The sequence below is a fragment of the Bolinopsis microptera genome, chromosome 12 (assembly GCF_026151205.1).
Source record: "Bolinopsis microptera isolate Bmic1 chromosome 12, MBARI_Bmic_1.0, whole genome shotgun sequence".
Classification (NCBI taxonomy): domain Eukaryota; kingdom Metazoa; phylum Ctenophora; class Tentaculata; order Lobata; family Bolinopsidae; genus Bolinopsis; species Bolinopsis microptera.
This window is the reverse complement of record NC_087083.1, coordinates 2991955-3010479: the sequence shown is the minus strand read 5'-3', so window position 1 is coordinate 3010479 and position 18525 is coordinate 2991955. Positions and strand designations below refer to the sequence as shown.

Here is an 18525-nt window from a genome sequence, read left to right as displayed (position 1 = left end):
TAGCTCTAATTTTCCATGTTTTTTGCTTCACAGGAGATATTGTGGTCTTTTCCAAATATAACTGTAATACATTGATGTAAAGTTTATTTGAATTTTGAAATAAAAATCACTTACAGTGCAGGCACTGTTCCAAATAACTGGAGGTTTCCTACGACATAAAGCTACCAACTACTGCGTTGGAATCGGTAAAGATGTAAGTTTCGGAAAACTGGTATTATACAATATATAGTTATAGCTCATGATCTGTGAATTAACAACTGCTTGCACAAATGTAACTAATAATACGAACCACATGTATAATAATTGTTACTCACATAAAAACTTCTTCAGAAACTGCCGGCAACTCTTTCCAACGCACTAGAACTAAAGCTTAGTTCTGATTGTTTGATTCCTATGGTGAGAGGCTTAATTAAAAGCACTATTGGCATGGGCAACGTTAAGTAAGTATGCTAAGATTTAAATTTTACCATCCATCATCATTAGCTTTCCCAAGTTTCCCAAATTTTTCTTGTGTTTGATAATTAACAATAAAACCAAATATAATTTTAACCAAACACTGAACCAAATAAAGCCATGTAAAATGATTAATAATTTGTAGGTACAGCGAATGCAAACAATGGGCTAACGCTGCAGATACAGAGTTCACCTCAGTAAAGACCTCGACTTCGGAAACCGATGCCAATGGGGTTATCATGTTCGGTAAGAAATTAGGATATCAAGTATCTGAATCAATAATATACCCCTTTGAGGCAAATAGGTTTAAATACGTTACATACAAGAAATTGAATTGATTATTCGTTCACCACTTTTGAAACTTGATCGATGCTTCGTGAATGAACTATTACATTAAGATCTTTTGAAAATTGTACTGTGTATTCCGACAGGGCGTTACAAAAACGTGGCTAGAACGGCGACGGCAACTCAAATAGACAACCATGACGCTGAATTCGTAGCATCAAACGCCATCGACGGGGTTTATTCAGGAACTCTTGAAAAGTATAAACATTTCGTTATGAATTTTTGTACTTTGGTATCTTTTGGTTGAAGATTTTATTATCTTAAAACTGTTTAGGATTTTCGAGAATTAACTAGCAATAGTTTTTAAGTAAGACAGCTTACTTTTAGAGTGGAGTAAGTTCAATACGTTAAACTTTTGTATTTATTTAAGAGCCTCACAGATTTCACAAATAGCTCCACATTCCCAGCAAGAAGATTTCTCTTACAAAGACTGGTGGCAAAGATGCATGGTGGAAGTTAACGTTCACCTCGAAGATGTACATTAAAAAAATAATCATCTACAACAGGGTAGATTCCCCTGAAAACATAGCAGGGTACAGGATCCACGCTGATGCAGAGCTAATTGGGACCATTGCATATGTCGCTGCGAAGACATTCTACGAGTTTGACGACATCAAGAAGTTTGCAACTGCTGTGTATGTGAACGGGTCCACTTCTACAGAGCACCCGATACAACTGGCTGAAGTTAAAGTTTATGCTGCTGAGGAAGGTACCATTAGTTGAATTAATAAAGTAATAAAACAAAATTGTTTAATAAAACAAAATAAAAAAATAAAAAAATTGATATCATTCTGATAACATTCAGGAAGATCCCTTGTATCAATACAAGTGCCAGTAGGTTTCATACTATGTTTGTGTAATGCTATAGTTTGATAATTCATCGCGTGCTAACATGTGACCAATCCTCAGATAACCCAGAATACCTGTTCAACCCAAAAGAGAGGATTATCCTGTGGAACTCAGTGAACAATAAAACCCTGAAGTTCGCCCATGCTGCTGTGAGTTCCACAGCTAAGTGGGTTAAAAGAGAGAACCTTGTTGATGTGCTGGATGCAAAGTTTGTAACCACTGTGGCTGTTGAGGTTGCTACTGGTAAGGATTCTTCTTATAGTTTTGCATTGATCGTAATATCATACATATATGTATTGATAGCTAAGCTAAATGTATAGACTTATATCGTAGTTTTACATTGATTAAATTCCATCAAATTGTCCATGAAGGATTGCAGTAGATCTTATGGTCTATGAATTGAATCACTTTATGAATTTATTAGCAAAATGTGCATGGACTGAAACTATCGTTTTATTGGTCGTATTCCTTGGTCGTATTCCTTGATGTCAACTTGAATATAAAAAAAGGCACATTATTACTTCATTTATTTATACTACTATTATGATTTGATAAATATTGACTGCAGGTGAAGGAGCGCTAGATTATACGTATGATAACACAGTCTGGGCGCTCAATGATCCAGACTGTTCGGTGAATGCAGTTCGTTCTATCTACTTTGGTAAGCTTTGTTCATTATTGGACCTGTTTAGTATCAAGCGTTATAATCACCAGTTATTCTATCTGCATTATCTGCTGGAAAGCAAATAGAAATAAATGGTCCGAACTGATGTTATTGTTAGATTTAAATTTTTGGAAAGTGAGTTTGACGTCGAGAAGTGTCGCTAGGTTATTTACTACCCCAAAATAATTAATCTCATATTATATTGCTTTTGGACACGAAGGGAAAGACACAACTTAAGGCTTGAAATCTCCGTAAAATTACATCATTAGAGCCTCAAATTATTTGTTATATATATATATAGTCGGCACTTTCCATGCATTGTTTTCTAGCGCATAAATCTGATTTCACTATGGGAGTTTTTAAATTAGGTGTAGTAAGAAAAGTCCGACCAACAGCACTTGATAGAGAAGAGAGCATTCTTATTTCAAAATTTAGAACTAATATTTTTGGGTTAAATAGGATTGTAGTTACTCGCTGAATAATCTGTTATGCTCTGTTGTCCATTCTACCTAGCACATTGAGCTCTTTAGTAAAGTTTCAGATTAAAATCTGTTTGAATTTTCAAGTTGTTGAATTTTTAAATTGCTTTCATTAGTCTAACCTAATTTTATTTTTATAGGCTAGTGATGTAAATATACGAAGAATTCACCTATATTTGTGCTGTCTTACTATGTGTCCAAACCAAAATGTATTTGTTATATAGTAGTGTTGAAAGTATTAACAGTTTCATATTAACTTAAGTTTCGCTATAGGTTATTTACTTATTTACTACTCCAAAATAATTAGTCTCATATTAAAGTATTAACATATTTTGTTTCACTTTCATATCAGGTTGGGTATTTTTGCCATCCGTAATAATCGGTGTAATTGGAGGATCAGCGAAGCAGGTTACCATAATTTGGAGAGACGAACCTGGCATGACCCCTTATACAGCTACGGACTTTAAAATATACAACGAAGAAAGTGAGTACTCAGTGGGTACTGGTGGGGAGGTGAACTGTATTTTCCGAACACACATGATAGTGATTGAGCAAATAAAACCCAAATTTACAGCCAAAACAAATATGGAATCAACAGTATTCAGAATTCACATCTATAAAAATTAAAAATGATGTTCAATTCATCAGAAATATTGAAATATTGATATCATGATATCATAGAGTCATAGGCATATTTCACACTCCTGTTGCTGCCAACTGCCACACATTTTGATTATTGTCTGATTACGTAATGTTTCGTTTAATTAACTTTGTGACATCCCAAGAAATTGCTATTGTGGACGCGCCTGATAAAGAGGAAAAAGACACAGAAAAAGGAACAATTACAATTGTATTTTCTCTGAGTCTTACACCTGATCTACAAAACAAGAAAGTCATGATCGGAGCAAAAGTCACGAAAGCTGGAGTAGACTCCATATACTACTCTACTGAAATCGACATCGGAACAATTTGTTAGGAAACATTAATTATTGTTTTTGTTTTTCGGTTGCTCATTATTGTTTTGCAATTACTCATAAGATTTGATTCATAAATAATAAAATAATCCGATATGAAATGATATACATAGTGTAAATATCATCATTGGTATTTCGCACGAGCGCATATGAGGCCGAGGTTTTTGTGTTGTACTAACACTATTACCTCGTATTTATTTAACATGAACGAATTTCAGCGATAAAACAGGACACTTCTTATGTGATAGCAGAGATCGGAAAGAAGACAGAAATGAGGGCAACAGTAGTTTCAAGCATCAAAGATATTAATTCTACCTGGTACAAGTTCAATCCAACTACTAAAATCGAGGATAAGGACAGGGTAAGCTCTTAACTTTCTTCCGTTTTCTTAGTCGATTTCAGGGAAAATACATTAAATACCATAAAAGAATCATGAACACACCTAATTTAATTATTCTAAAGTAAGTAAATTAATGTAAGAGCACTGAGAGATGTTGTTCAGGATAGCTGATAATCATAAATATTAAAACTAACCGTATCCTAGGTAACTTCGTTCGTGGGAGGTGATGGTACAATCAGCACGCTAAGCTTCCCAAAAGTTGCAACAGAGGATTTGGGTCTTTATCAGCTGAAAGTTGATCTGGAAGGAGAAAGGATAGAGTCAGACCCCATAGCTCTTCGCATCGTTGGTAATATATATATATATATAATTAGTCAGCCACAACTATCAGTAAAACAACGCCTTGACTTCAAATGTCGGTAAAATGTACCTTTACAGTCATCCTGATATAAAGACATGTTAGTAAATTTATTCAAAATATCATTCCATCAATCAATCAAATAAGACGAAACGAAACGAAACGAAACGAAACACTGTATTTACTACCCCGCTACTATGCGACAAAGATATTGTATAAAGATAACTAAATAATTTATACAATACGGTGCCCATGTCTGAGCGGCTCTCCTCAAATAACTTTCTCTCCTCCTCGGAGCAGAAAGTTAAAAACAAAACACGGGTCTCATAAATCAAAAAATACTAAATAATGTTAAAGAGATAATATCAGATTAACTGTCGCAGAAAAATGGTTAAAGTATACATATTACATAATTGATTTTATTGACACACCGATAAAAACCAGAAAAACAAGAAGTGGATACTCGGAAAACAAAAAATAACACAAAAAAGACTAGAAGCCACAAAAAATAGCTTAAACAGGCTATAGCTAATCATACAAATAGTTCTTTAACTTACCCTTAAAAGAGACAATATTCTCGATGTTACGGACATTAAGAGGGAGAGAATTCCATGATTCAGGTGCATAGTTGCTGAACCGCCTGCTAGTTGCCTTCAATTTAGAGAACTTAGGTATCTTCATAAGAAGGTTGCATGCTGTTTTTGTTCTGGTTTCTTTGACAGCCTTATCATCTCTGTTCCTTTGAACCAACTCTTGGAGGTACATTGGTGCCAATCCATGGGCCACTTTGAAACAGATGAGGCACACTTTGAAAAATATCCTCTTTTCAACAGGGAGGATATGAGCTTTCTTGTAGAAAGGAGACAAGTCAGTATTTCTGTCATAGATGTCGTAAATGAAACGTATCCCTGCATTTAGAACAGATTGCAGCTTCTTCACTCTAGTCTTTGAAAGATTCATGTAAAGGGCATTACAATAGTCCAGCTTTGATATGATCAGTTGTTTGACCAGCATGAGCTTAACTCTCTCATCTAGATACTTTCTGATAGTTCTTAGATTATTCATTGTCCAACAACAGTTCTTCCTAACGTTGTTTATCTGCCTTTCCATGTTGAGAGATTCATCTAGTAACACTCCAAGACTCTTCCAGGTATCGTTTTTACATACAGTTGGTGTAATGATGGTGTCACCAAACTTTATTGTTATTTCAAGGTCAAACTTCTTCAGTACCATAGGCTTTCCAATGACTAACAATTCTGTCTTGCTCTCATTCAGTTTCATGAAATTATTAACCATCCATACTTTGATTTCAGACAGACAGTCATTGATCCTACTAGTGACATTCTGCAGCTCCATGGGTCTCATCGGGTGGAAAGCTATATAAAGTTGTGAGTCATCTGCATAAAGCTGTATATCGAGACCATACTTTCTAGCTATTTCCTGGAGCAGCTTAATGTATAAGATGAACAGGATAGGTCCCAATAGAGAGCCCTGGGGTACCCCAAACAACAGACACAGGAAGTCAGATAATGAGTCATCTAACTTAACCTTGAAAAACCTGCCTGAGAGGTATGAACTAAACCATTTCAATGCAGAGTCCTTAATACCAAAATCTTTTGCCAGCTTCTTAAGAAGGATTGTATGATCAATCGTGTCGAAAGCAGCAGAGAGATCAAGTAGGACTACAATCACAATGTTGTTCTTCTGCACTTCCTTAAGAATATCGTCTGCCATCCTGACCATCAGGGTTTCACAACTGTGGTTCGCTCTGTATCCAGACTGAACTGGGCAATGCAGACTGTTCAAATGTAAGTGATTGTTCAACTGCTCAAGTACAATTTTTTCAATCAGTTTAGACATAACTGCAAGATTTGAGACTGGTCTGTAATTCTTCAGAATATCTGGATCAGCATTCTTCTTTTTGATAGTGGGCTTGACCAGTGCAGTCTTCATCTCGGCTGGAAACACACCTTGCGACATAGAACCGTTTATTATGTGCAGGAGGATCGGTGCCAACTCCTGAGAGCATTTCTTCAACATGAAAGTTGGAATAGGGTCCAGACTACAAAACTTGTTAGACATCTAAGAAATGGTGTGTAACAGGTGCTGCCTAGTGATGGAGTGAAATTTATCAAATGATGGCCCTGAATAGGTACTTTCAAGATTCTCTGACGATGACAAGTTCCCTCCGATATGACTTCCTTCTTCTTCTATCCCAAGTCTGATATCATTCACTTTATCAGCAAAGAAAACTTTAAAACTTTCTGCAAGTTTTTTAGTGTCATTACCATGTGGCCTTTCTTGGGTAGTTTCACCCGTGAGTCTATAAACTTTCTTGTACAGAGCCTTCGTATCTCCCGCAGAGGCTAAGAGGGCTTTTCTATTGTAAGTAATCCTCTTCTGTCGCTCAATGACAATAAATTTGTTCCTGAGGTTGACAAAAATATCCTTCTGTCCCTTGCCTTTCCTCCAGGCTCTCTCAGCTGCTCTCCTCTGCCTCTGTAAAGCTTTCAGATCCTGATCCATCCAAGGTTTACCTTTGTCTTCACTCTTCATCTCCTTACTGATCACAGGACAATGCTTGTCCATAAGTTCCAATAGAATACTATTGTACATCTTAACTGACTCATCAAGACTCTCAGAGCACCAAGCATCTCTTTTACAGAGATCAGAAACCAAAATATCTGCTTTAAAATCCTCAACCACAATACTTTTAAAATCACGGTATTTCATCACCCTAGTATCATTCAAAGAGGTCTTCAGGCTCACAGACACTACAAATTTAACAAGAAAATGATCTGATCTAGTCCCAGATTCCACAATGTTGATAGAAGTTATAGAGTCTTTGAAGACTTTGGTCGTTATCACGAGGTCAAGAGTTCCTCCTTGATTATGAGTTCTTTCTAGTGGTACACATTGGATGAAACCAAGCTGATCAAGAAGGGAAAGAAACTTTGCGGGGTAAAGATCTTTAGGTCTTTCAACATGTAAATTAAAATCCCCTGCAATCACCGGGGTTCCTGGCTTACCGGACAAATCACACAGGTATTCACTGAATTCTTCCAAGAAGTGGCACTCAGTGTACCTGGCCTTTTTGGTGTAAGGCGGTCTATACACATCAATAAGTCTGATTATCCCACTATTTGTTTCAAGTATAACTTCCATGACTTGGTAAGACTTGTACTTCTTGACTCTACCGTTGCTTTTCAACTTAAGGTTCTTATTGAAAATCATACCTATTCCTCCACCACTACGATGCTTCCTTGGGTTGGATAAAATACCCCAACCATAATCTCGTATCTCTTGTAGCTTTGCAGTATCTGCTTCCTTAAGAAAAGTCTCCTGAAGAAAACAGATATCAACCCCCTCATCAGTTAGATGTTCAAGAACCTCTACTGTCTTGTTCACTAGACGATTAACATTAAACGTGGCTAAGACTAGTTTATCCCAAGCTCTCTTTGTCGAATCTTTGCCCACTGGAGATAAGAGTTTTTTGATGTTTCACATCCGCTCGTTCTGGCCATGATATAACTCTGCTCTATTACATAAGATTGGCATAATCTGTCAGCTGCAGAATGTGTCTTGCATTTATCTTTAACATTCTTGTCTTTACTGTTGCTACAGTTCGTACACTTGATACTAGATCTTTGGCCTGCCGTTTTCTTCTCACAATCTTTCGATTTGTGGGCACCTGCACAGTAGAAGCACACTGGGTCGGCATTATACTTCTTACACTTACAGTAATCACTGCCACTCATGTGTCCGAAGCTCTGACAGTCAAAGCACTGGATTTCATGATACCTATCCTTAACTTTGTACTGTCCAAGATCAGCGTGTACAAAGTCACCTGACTCCCTTATAGACTGCCTGATTTTCACTGACACTTGTAGGCATGCCCAGGTCTTGTTTTTCTCCAAGAAAATAACCTTGAAAGTGTTGTTCTCATCTTCAACTAAACTCTTAATGGAACTGTTCTTATCAAGGATGCTCTGGCGCAATTCTTCAGATGACTCAAAATCTCCCTTGAGATCATACATAGTAAGCTTAGGTTCAAGCATTGTCACGGTGTGGGATTTTGCAGACACTTTGTAGTCCACACTAAGAGCATCTTTAGCTTTCTCCATAAGTTCCTTGTTCTCGAATATTAACCTTGCTGTGCCTTCTTTGACACCTGAGACCCCCTTAATAGGGATGCTGGGCAGTATTGATGCAACATGTTTCTTCACCTTTGAGGACCAGAGTTCTTCTGTTATCTTATCTGCCTCATTCTGCCCTTCCAGCGTTAAAGTATGAGTCTCACTGGGTCCGAGATTGGTCTTAATCTCAGGTATAATATCTGGACCACCTTTATTGTGCTCAATGAGAATTTGTCTAAATTGTGCTAGCTCCTTTCTCACTATATCTAGTGCCTCGGTAGCTGTCCCTTCCTGTGGTGCAGGTGTGTCTAGTATAGACTTGGTCTTCAGTAGTGACACGGCCCTCTTACTGAAACTGTATAGTTCCTTTATAACTTCAAACATATCCGGCTTGTTATTCCCTGTGGGTAAGTCTAAAGAATCTGCAATTATAGTATCCAACTTCTTCTTACCTTTTAAACTGTCGTTTAACGTTTCTAACTCCTTTTCCATCTTGTCATAGACATCAGTGATAACCATTGCTGTAAAGGATTTGAGACCTCTCTACTTTAACTCAAACCAAATAAATATAGTGGTAAGTGCTGAAAAGTACTTGATAAACCCACTAAAAGCTGTTGGTCGTCGTTTAAAACGCAGTAAAAACCTCAAATTATTTGTTATATAGTAGTGTTGAAAGTATTTAAAATTTAGAAATTTATGTAACTCAGCAATTCAAATTATGGTGGGTGGAAATCCCAAATGAGTGGTAGAGGTGAGAAAATAAAATATATATATATATATACTCAAGTACAATTGAAGAATTTCAATACGAATTCATATTAATTATTCAATGAGAACACGACGATTTTTTGACACATATTAAAACGGTGAAAATTCCTGTTTAACGCAGTTTGCTTCTCGTTGGCACAATCAATAACTTGATAAATAGTTTAATTTTTAAAAACAAACATTTTTTAATAGTTATAAATGAAATGTTTACCAAATACAACTTCCACGGAATTTATGGAATGTTTGAACTAAAAATAAACCTTCTTAACGACTTCCGATTAGTCTTAATGCATGAAAAAGGGGTATAATAGTATAGCTGTATAGGAAGTATAATAGTATATGATGTATAAGAGCCACGGTCGTCCTTGCCAGCACTGTGAAATGAAATGTTTGTCAAATGCAACTTCCAGAGTTCATGGGAACAACAGCTGGGTGTGGAAAAGTAGGAGAAGACACTTCCGTTACAGTTACAATGCTTGCTCAGTACCTGCCTAGTCCTGTGGTGCTCACTTGGCAGGATAACGCTACCAAGTTGGAGGTACGGTTTAAAAGTTCCATTTTCTTGAATGTGCTGCCTGGTTTTAAAGTTTTAATCTTCAATTCTTGGTCCCTTTTATTTTGACCCATTGGATATTAGTATAAAATAAATTAGTAAATTTTACCTTGATTTTAGTCCTTTAAAACTATTAACGATGGATATACATATTATTCCTGATAATTTCGACTATACAAGCAAATAAATAATTTCCTAACTTACTCCTCCCAGGTTCCAGAAGCGAAACACACACTAACAGTTCAAAACACCTTCGAACTAAAAACTACCTCTCACGCCGTGGTCGGTGTCCCAAAGTGTTTTCTGCCGGGTATTAAGACCATGTCGGCGTACACTCTCAAGAGTGCACAGGCTGCCAATCCCAACAAGTGCTTGAACTTGTGTCGAGCAGAAAATCCAACAAGTACGTTATCAGTTAAAGTAATATACAGGGGGGCCAAAAGTCAGTACCCATAAGTTGGGTCTTATACCACCGATATGTTTTATATTTGAGAGTTGTTGCCTTGCTGATGGCATAATGTACCTACTTGTTCGAGGATCCCGTCACCAAAATTTGAAAATTCGATTTTTGGGGGCCACACCCAATCAACATTGAATTGCTTATACTGGTGTTTGTGACATGTTAAAGACTCCGTTGTAACATTTTGCAATAGGTCATTTAATCCGAAATATAATCTGAAAAGATGGTGCGAAACGGATTTAAAATGACGAAGTTATCAAGCAATTTGTTTATCTCGTTAGCAAAATTGATTGGGTTCTTAATGATTACCCAATTACGACACCGTAATTGGGCACTCTGCACGATTCCCATAATACGGATCTAGCATCAACCCAATCACCTGATCACACGTAATGAACAAACTCGTTATGCTTCATATCTCGGTCATCTGAGAAGCCAGAACTCTCATAGTCTCATTCTTTCAGGACAAACGTAATTTAAATGGCCAAACACTATTCAATAAAATTTGGCTGATATAATATCATTCACCATGGAATATCATTCCTGAAATAATATCATTCACCATGGAATATCATTCCTGAAATAATATCATTCACCATGGAATATCATTCCTGAAATAATATCATTCACCATGGAATATCATTCCTGAAATAATATCATTCACCATGGAATATCATTCCTGAAATGATATCATTCACCATGGAATATCATTCCTGAAATAATATCATTCACCATGTAATATCATTCCTGATATAATTTTTTTTTTAAATCTCAACACTTATTTCACTTCGGACATTCCAACAGCCACATTGTTACACAAGTGTGTAACCAGCCAATTACAGGAAGCCGAAGGATTCAATTATAGAATTATACATTAGGCCAGTGACGGTTAAGGTAGTGTGTACCATACTTTCTTCGCCCGAGACTTTGCTGCAATGGGCAGCTCCTCATTTAACCCTCCCGATTTCTACTCGATTTCTCGAGTATTTGGCTGAGTGGACCGGGGGGCTGCATAGACCACTTAGGATCCTTAGCTGAGCGTCGACGACGCTCACCCCACGGCTAGTGACAGAGTCGGGAATCGAACCTGGTACCTCAAGCAATACCAGGCCCGGATTAACCAACTGAGCCACTAAGACTGAGCCACTAAGCCGTTATCATTCACCATGGAATATCATTCCTGAAATAATATCATTCACCATGGAATATCATTCCTGAAATAATATCATTCACCATGGAATATCATTCCTGAAATAATATCATTCACCATGGAATATCATTCCTGAAATAATATCATTCACCATGGAATATCATTCCTGAAATAATATCATTCACCATGGAATATCATTCCTGAAATAATACCATTCACCATGGAATATCATTCCTAAAATAATATCATTCACCATGGAATATCATTCCTGAAATAATATCATTCACCATGTAATATCATTCCTGAAATAATACCATTCACCATGGAATATCATTCCTGAAATAATACCATTCACCATGGAATATCATTCCTGAAATAATATCATTCACCATGGAATATCATTCCTGAAATAATATCATTCACCATGTAATATCATTCCTGAAATAATATCATTCACCATGGAATATCATTCCTGAAATAATACCATTCACCATGGAATATCATTCCTGAAATAATATCATTCACCATGGAATATCATTCCTGATATAATATCATTCACCATAGAATATCATTCCTGAAATAATACCATTCACCATGGAATATCATTCCTGAAATAATATCATTCACCATGGAATATCATTCCTGAAATAATATCATTCCTGACATCAAATGAAATACAGGTAGCGATCCAGACCAGTGTGCTCTCAAGAAACTGGGTTGCTACGCAGAGACCTCGCTGAGCGCCACAATAGCCAATCTGGGCCAGCAAAGCTACAAAACAGCGCTGGCCTGGTGCAGAAATGAAGTTGCTAAGAAAGGTTTGTCGTCATGGAAACCTGCAGTAACTGCTTATCTCTGTATACTGGATGGAAGAACCTAGCTATCTCAATAATGGGACTAAGCAGTTCTAGTTAACCGAAATTGGCAGAAGATTAAAAACAATGGAAAGATAAATTTGAAATTAATTTGAAAGTTAAACAAATTTTATATCAAACCGATACATTTTGGTAGTCTTATTTACATAAATATTACTATAAAATGTACAATTCCCTTCTAGGTTGGACAGTGTTTGCCATTATGGCACACACTTCCAGTACAACTGACAGATATTGCCTCTCCGCTGCAGACGCCAGCACAAAATACAAAACTAACGGAAAGTCAAACACTTGTGCATCTGATGGATTAGGTGGTAAATTAGGCATGGAAGTCTACGAATCCAAATGCAGTAAGTTTTATTGAAGAATATGTCGCGAAATTGATTTTAACTGACACCGAATAGTTGCATCTAGGTCTTCTGACAAAAAACAGCTATAGTTGTACCTTATGACTTATCGGCCGTAATGCGATCCTTATAATTATTTAATTACTGTAGACTAGTATAGGTTGATAACAAATTATCACAATCTCATTCTAATTATTCTAATTAGTCTGATTATTATTATTTATTCTAAATGATCCCAATCAATTTCTGGAAGGCGGAACCTAAGCGATCTATGATATCACGACAGGCCCTACATCACAACCTCATTCATGTAATTTCCGTTTTATATCTCCCCTTGTCCAGAGTGTGCGGGAGTGGAGTTCAGTCTATCAAGTAAGACTTGCTGGATGAAAGGGGCTCTTTGGGTTGCACCAACTTACATGGCTGATAGAACCTCTGCTAAAGTACACTGGTACGTACAGCTCTCTGCATGTATTTTATTAGATTATAGCTAATTTGCCGTGGCATCTTTAAAAATACATGAATTAACAAAAGATGAGTTGCTTTCGGTGGATGCTTTAGCCTTTCGATGGCGTTATGGCGCCCCCCATGCCGTTGGGGCAACAAATTGTAAAGTCCATTTAATGTCTAAATTATGCATTTCTTCACTTTAAAGCAGCATTTATAATAATCAAATAAGATGAATGAAAAGTGACTGAATCATATGATCAGGTGTGACAAGTTTGGGGAGAATGTAGCCGTAGGAGGGCAAGCCTCGGGGAGTGATGTAGTAGATGGGAAAACTTGGGACAGAGCCATCGACCAAATATCAACACAGACTAACAGTGGAGGTGTCTGAGTTTTAGTTCTTAATTATAATGTTTGTTTATTCTCAATTATGAAGATGTTATAATTTGTATCCTTTTATTGATTCAAGGTTTTTAATTTGTTATTTATTTCAGGAAATCTCGCACAAGTAAAGAAGGATACTTTAAAATGTTGGATTAACATTGACTTTTTGTATCTGGCAACTATCTATGATATCGTTATTCTTTTTGGAACCGAAACTCAAGCAAGAAATCAAGGAGTTAAAGTGAGACAAGTTATTTTACTCAAGAAAATAACAATTTCAAGAAATTTACCATAATATATATTTTGAGAGAGATTTTGATTTTAACATATAACTTTTTTTCAACAATCCTCGAATTAAAGTACATCTAAGGTATATCTGGGATCCTCTCTGATCAGTACCACCACGAGCACTGATATCTACTTCACATATGATCTGGAGAATAATCCTAAAAATGCTGGCAGCATCTACATTGAGCAGAGCGATAGCAAAAAGGTAGGACTCCGAATGTTGATCAAATTGGAAATATTACACTGACTAAAAACAAACTATAAACAGTGGAATAATTACCTCATTTCTCTGACGAGATCGATTTCAGGAACTGCAAATAGCGGAGGTATTCGTTGGAGGTACGTTCTGGACCCAGACTATGACAGCTGCAGCAACTCTAGATAAGATTACACTTAATGATGATGGAAGGGGGCTCTATGTTGTTGCTAAGTCTAATGAAAGCACAGCGTCATACGACTCACCCCCAGCTAAAGTCGCCATCTTAGGTATCAGCTATTGTATCTTAGTTCTTATGTAGTTATGTATCAGTTTATTCCACAATTTTAGAAACATCCCCAGCTAAAGTCGCCATCTTAGGTATCAGCTATTGTATCTTAGTTCTTATGTATCAGTTTATTCCACAATTTTAGAAACACCCCCAGCTAAAGTCGCCATCTTAGGTATCAGCTACTGTATCTTAGTTCTTATGTATCAGTTTATTCCACAATTTTAGAAACACCCCCAGCTAAAGTCGCCATCTTAGGTATCAGCTATTGTATCTTAGTGCTTATGTATCAGTTTATTCCACAATTTTAGAAACACCCCCAGCTAAAGTCGCCATCTTAGGTATCAGCTATTGTATCTTAGTTCTTATGTATCAGTTTATTCCACAATTTTAGAAACACCCCCAGCTAAAGTCGCCATCTTAGGTATCAGCTATTGTATCTTAGTGCTTATGTATCAGTTTATTCCACAATTTTAGAAACACCCCCAGCTAAAGTCGCCATCTTAGGTATCAGCTATTGTATCTTAGTTCTTATGTATCAGTTTATTCCACAATTTTAGAAACACCCCCAGCTAAAGTCGCCATCTTAGGTATCAGCTATTGTATCTTAGTGCTTATGTATCAGTTTATTCCACAATTTTAGAAACACCCCCAGCTAAAGTCGCCATCTTAGGTATCAGCTATTGTATCTTAGTTCTTATGTATCAGTTTATTCCACAATTTTAGAAACATCCCCAGCTAAAGTCGCCATCTTACTTACTTTTACTTTGGGCGATCCTCAATCGAAATCCCATTCACTGTCTGCCTCCACACGTCTCGATCGCACATAACAGTTCGAAGGTCGTCTAACTGGAGCCCAGTGTCACGAGCTACTACGTCCAGGAAGGTGAGTGGTCTCCTTCCACGGCCGGATTGGGCAAGTCGCCAGGGGAGGATAGTGGAGATAACTTGGTCAGAAGCTCTCATGCAATGCCCAGCAAATCTGGAACGCCTCGACGCAACCACTGAGGCAATAGATGGAAGGTTGCCATAGATCTGCTTGAGGGTTGGATGTTTCTTCCATGAGATGTTCTTGGCCTTCATTAAAAGACGGGTGTAGCATCCGTTGAGGCGCTTCTCAAGCTGCTTGTTTATGGTCCATGTCTCTGATCCATAGAGCAATACTGGTTCGACACAGGCTCTAAAGAACTTGACTTTCAGTTGTTCGGAAATGCCAGAGGACCAGACTTTTTGCAGTTTAATACAGGCTGACCAGGCCATTCCTTTCCTTGTGTTGAAATCCTTTCTACTGTCCGCAATGAAAGAGCCGAGGTATTTAAAGTCATCAACCTGTTTAATCTGGCGGCCTGAGATGGAATGTAAGTCGACAGTGTCAGGGATGTTGATGGTCATGAACTCGGTCTTAGAAGCATTCATAGCAAGACCAACTTGTGCGGCTGCATTTTCAAGGTCTGTCAGCAGAAGTTGGACTTGCTCTATGGTGTCTGACATTAAGGCCAAATCATCAGCAAAGTCAAGGTCTGTGATTTTGACCGCAGGCACTCTTCGACTTTTCCTAGGCACGATGGTAAGACCGAATTCTTCACCCATGCAGCTTCTGAGGACATAGTCAAGGACGATGATGAAGAGAAAGGGTGCTAGAGTGTCCCCTTGGAGAACTCCAATAAGTGTCCTAAAAAAGTCAGTAAGGCCGTCGATGGTCTGGACACGAGAGAACGATGAGTCATAAAGAAGCCTGATAGCATCTACAAGTGGAGCAGGGATACCGTAGAGGGAGAGGATGTGGAAAAGGGCATCCCGGTTAATGCTGTCGAACGCTTTCGAAAAATCGACAAACACAATTGCGGCTGAGCGATTTCCGATCTTGCATTCCTCGAGTATACGACGTAGGGCAAGGACCTGTGGGAGAGTGGATCTTCCTCTACGGAAACCATTTTGGTTTGGCCGCAAGAGGGGATCAATGAATGGGTAGATCCGGTTGAGGATGAGCTTGTTAAAAACTTTCGCTGCAACCGGTGCCAGTGAAATGCCACGGTAGTTTCCTGGATTAGTAAGATCACCCTTTTTGGGGATAGGAATGATTGAGGCCGTTTTCCAGGCTTGAGGGATCACACCATCCATGAGTGCTTTGTTACAGAATCCGAGGAGGTTTTCACGTAGCTGGGGAAGCTTCCAGACTGAGGGAGGGATGCTATCCAGACCGGGTGACTTGGAGGATTTGGCGGACTTCAGAACCGTGTCGAGTTCTGACATGCTGAAGGATGAGCAGCTGATGGGCAGGGTGTCAGAGACTCGCTGGTTGAAGAAGGGGAGGGTGAGGTCCGGCGGAGGCTGTTCTGTGCCTAGAAGGGACTTGAAGTGCTCGAACCAGATGTTGGGCCGTTCTTCGGTAGTGCCTCCTGGCACTTTGCAGTATGGCACAGTGTCGGAAGATGTTAGTTGCCTGATGATGTGCCAGGAACTGCGATGCCTGTGCTCAGGGTTAGTTTTCTCCAGCAGGTCAGTCTGTTGTCGAATGTGCTGTGAAGTAGCAGCATTATAGGCTTCGTCCAGTTGCTTCTTTGCGTCTTCAAGCTTTTCCTTGGACGAAAAAGAGGGGGAAATCCTGTGACTCAGGGACGCATCCTTTAGGATATTTCGATGGTGTGCAATATTAGGATCGTTGTAAGGATTTTCCCTTTTCCTCTTCCTCTTTTTTGGCAACACCTTAAGTGCTGTGCTTGTAACGCTTTTAACGAGCAGGTCGTAGTCGGACTCGAGCTCTGCTTCCTCTAGGAGTACACTGTACCTGTTTTTCACTTCCACTGCATACTGGTGTTTCATGATGGAATCGTGGATCAGTGGAGTCCAGTCAATGCTCCTAAGAGGGTCCCGTGCTGGAGTTTTGTTGACTCTGTAGCTGGCTTGAACAAAACATGTTACAATCCGGTGATCTGAACCGACAGTTTGCATGATGTTGTACGCTTGACAGTTCTTCACACTGTTTGCCCACTTCTTACGCCAGAGTACAAAGTCAATTTGATGCTTTGCTCTTTTGGGGTCTTCATAGGTCCAAATTTTATTAGCCGGTTTCTGGAAACAGCGGTTAGCAACTATCAGCTGGTGTTGGTCTACCAGATCCAGTAGTCGTTCGCCGTTGTCGTTGGTTGACTGATGGTATGTGAAACCGTAGCTATTACTGAGCTTCGCGTTGAAATCACCGCACACTGCTAGCATGTTGTGAGGAGGCACCTTAGAGATGATCCTGGTTAGAGCGTTGTAGAATGCAGTTTTATCTTCAATATCACTGCAGTTAGTAGGAGCATAACAGGAGAGGACTGTGAGGCGAGGATTCCCGTTTACATGGAGCAAGATGATTCTGCTATTAACTTTCTCTACAGATAGGAGAGATTTCTGAATTCTAGGAGATAAAAGAAACCCAACACCACCAACTGACGCATTAACTGAATTCTTCGTAGCAGAAGCAGTGATGAGCTGATATGATAAGATGTTTTCAATTCTTAGGGATTCTTTGTGGTGTTGGCGATGCTCTTGCAAGGAGATAACATCATTATGATGCATGAAGGCTGAGTGAGCTAACTCCTGTTTACGTGATACAGGGTTGAGAGTCCTACAGTTGAAGGTGCTAACCTGAAAAGGGGTTTTCCTACGAACTAAAAGGGTAGTAACAGGGTTGCTGCAACTATCAGGACCCACCCCTCCCGGGGGTTTTAGGGAGGGCCCGTCATACAGGGAGCTAGCTGCCACTGAGTAGTTAGGGGCTTGAACCCTAGTGCTGTTATCGTGTGTCATCATAAAAGTGAGGGGGGATTTTGTCTAATGGCTAGACATTGTTCCAGGCACGGCGCCACTGCAACCTGGATGTGACACTATAATCCAATACCCTCATCAGTAGGTACAATCACGGGTGCAGGTCTTCATAAACCCGGCTTGTTTTTCGAGGTATGTGCTCCTCTAGATCCGCCGTGTTTAGTTGACCCAGACAGTCGGATTCTTCAATGACATGCCGGTCTAGCAGGGTCACCTCGTGCAGGATGTGGCTCTTCACCACGCACGGACGGTCTAAGCTCGATCTAGAGTCTAGACCGAGCCCTGGCCCATATTACAGGACCTTGAAACGGATCAGTTCAAAATGAAACTGAACATGACCCTCCCCTCGCCATCTTAGGT

General features: G+C 38.8%; 3 protein-coding genes across 3 annotated transcripts in view; 2 read left to right on the top strand and 1 right to left on the bottom strand.

Moving 5' to 3' along the window:
* Positions 1-9265, bottom strand: part of LOC134824001 (uncharacterized) — a 123641-nt gene extending 114376 nt beyond the window's left edge. Inside the window, exon 1 of the mRNA XM_063835629.1 lies at positions 9242-9265. The gene's annotated coding sequence lies outside the window, so the exon portion shown is untranslated. The remainder of the gene's footprint in view (positions 1-9241) is intronic.
* Positions 1-14583, top strand: part of LOC134824511 (uncharacterized) — a 44716-nt gene extending 30133 nt beyond the window's left edge. Inside the window, exons 48-66 of the mRNA XM_063836418.1 lie at positions 117-193; positions 331-440; positions 599-699; positions 885-996; positions 1206-1507; positions 1708-1890; positions 2216-2308; positions 3143-3274; positions 3576-3761; positions 3983-4125; positions 4309-4453; positions 9777-9904; positions 10133-10322; positions 12210-12347; positions 12587-12754; positions 13094-13202; positions 13943-14075; positions 14179-14356; positions 14501-14583. Of these exons, the coding sequence (XP_063692488.1) occupies positions 117-193; positions 331-440; positions 599-699; positions 885-996; positions 1206-1507; positions 1708-1890; positions 2216-2308; positions 3143-3274; positions 3576-3761; positions 3983-4125; positions 4309-4453; positions 9777-9904; positions 10133-10322; positions 12210-12347; positions 12587-12754; positions 13094-13202; positions 13943-14075; positions 14179-14356; positions 14501-14583 (2711 nt within the window). The remainder of the gene's footprint in view (positions 1-116; positions 194-330; positions 441-598; positions 700-884; positions 997-1205; positions 1508-1707; positions 1891-2215; positions 2309-3142; positions 3275-3575; positions 3762-3982; positions 4126-4308; positions 4454-9776; positions 9905-10132; positions 10323-12209; positions 12348-12586; positions 12755-13093; positions 13203-13942; positions 14076-14178; positions 14357-14500) is intronic.
* LOC134824002 (actin-binding LIM protein 3-like) overlaps positions 1-18525 on the top strand; it is a 69703-nt gene that overhangs the window by 4445 nt on the left and 46733 nt on the right. The window lies entirely within an intron of this gene.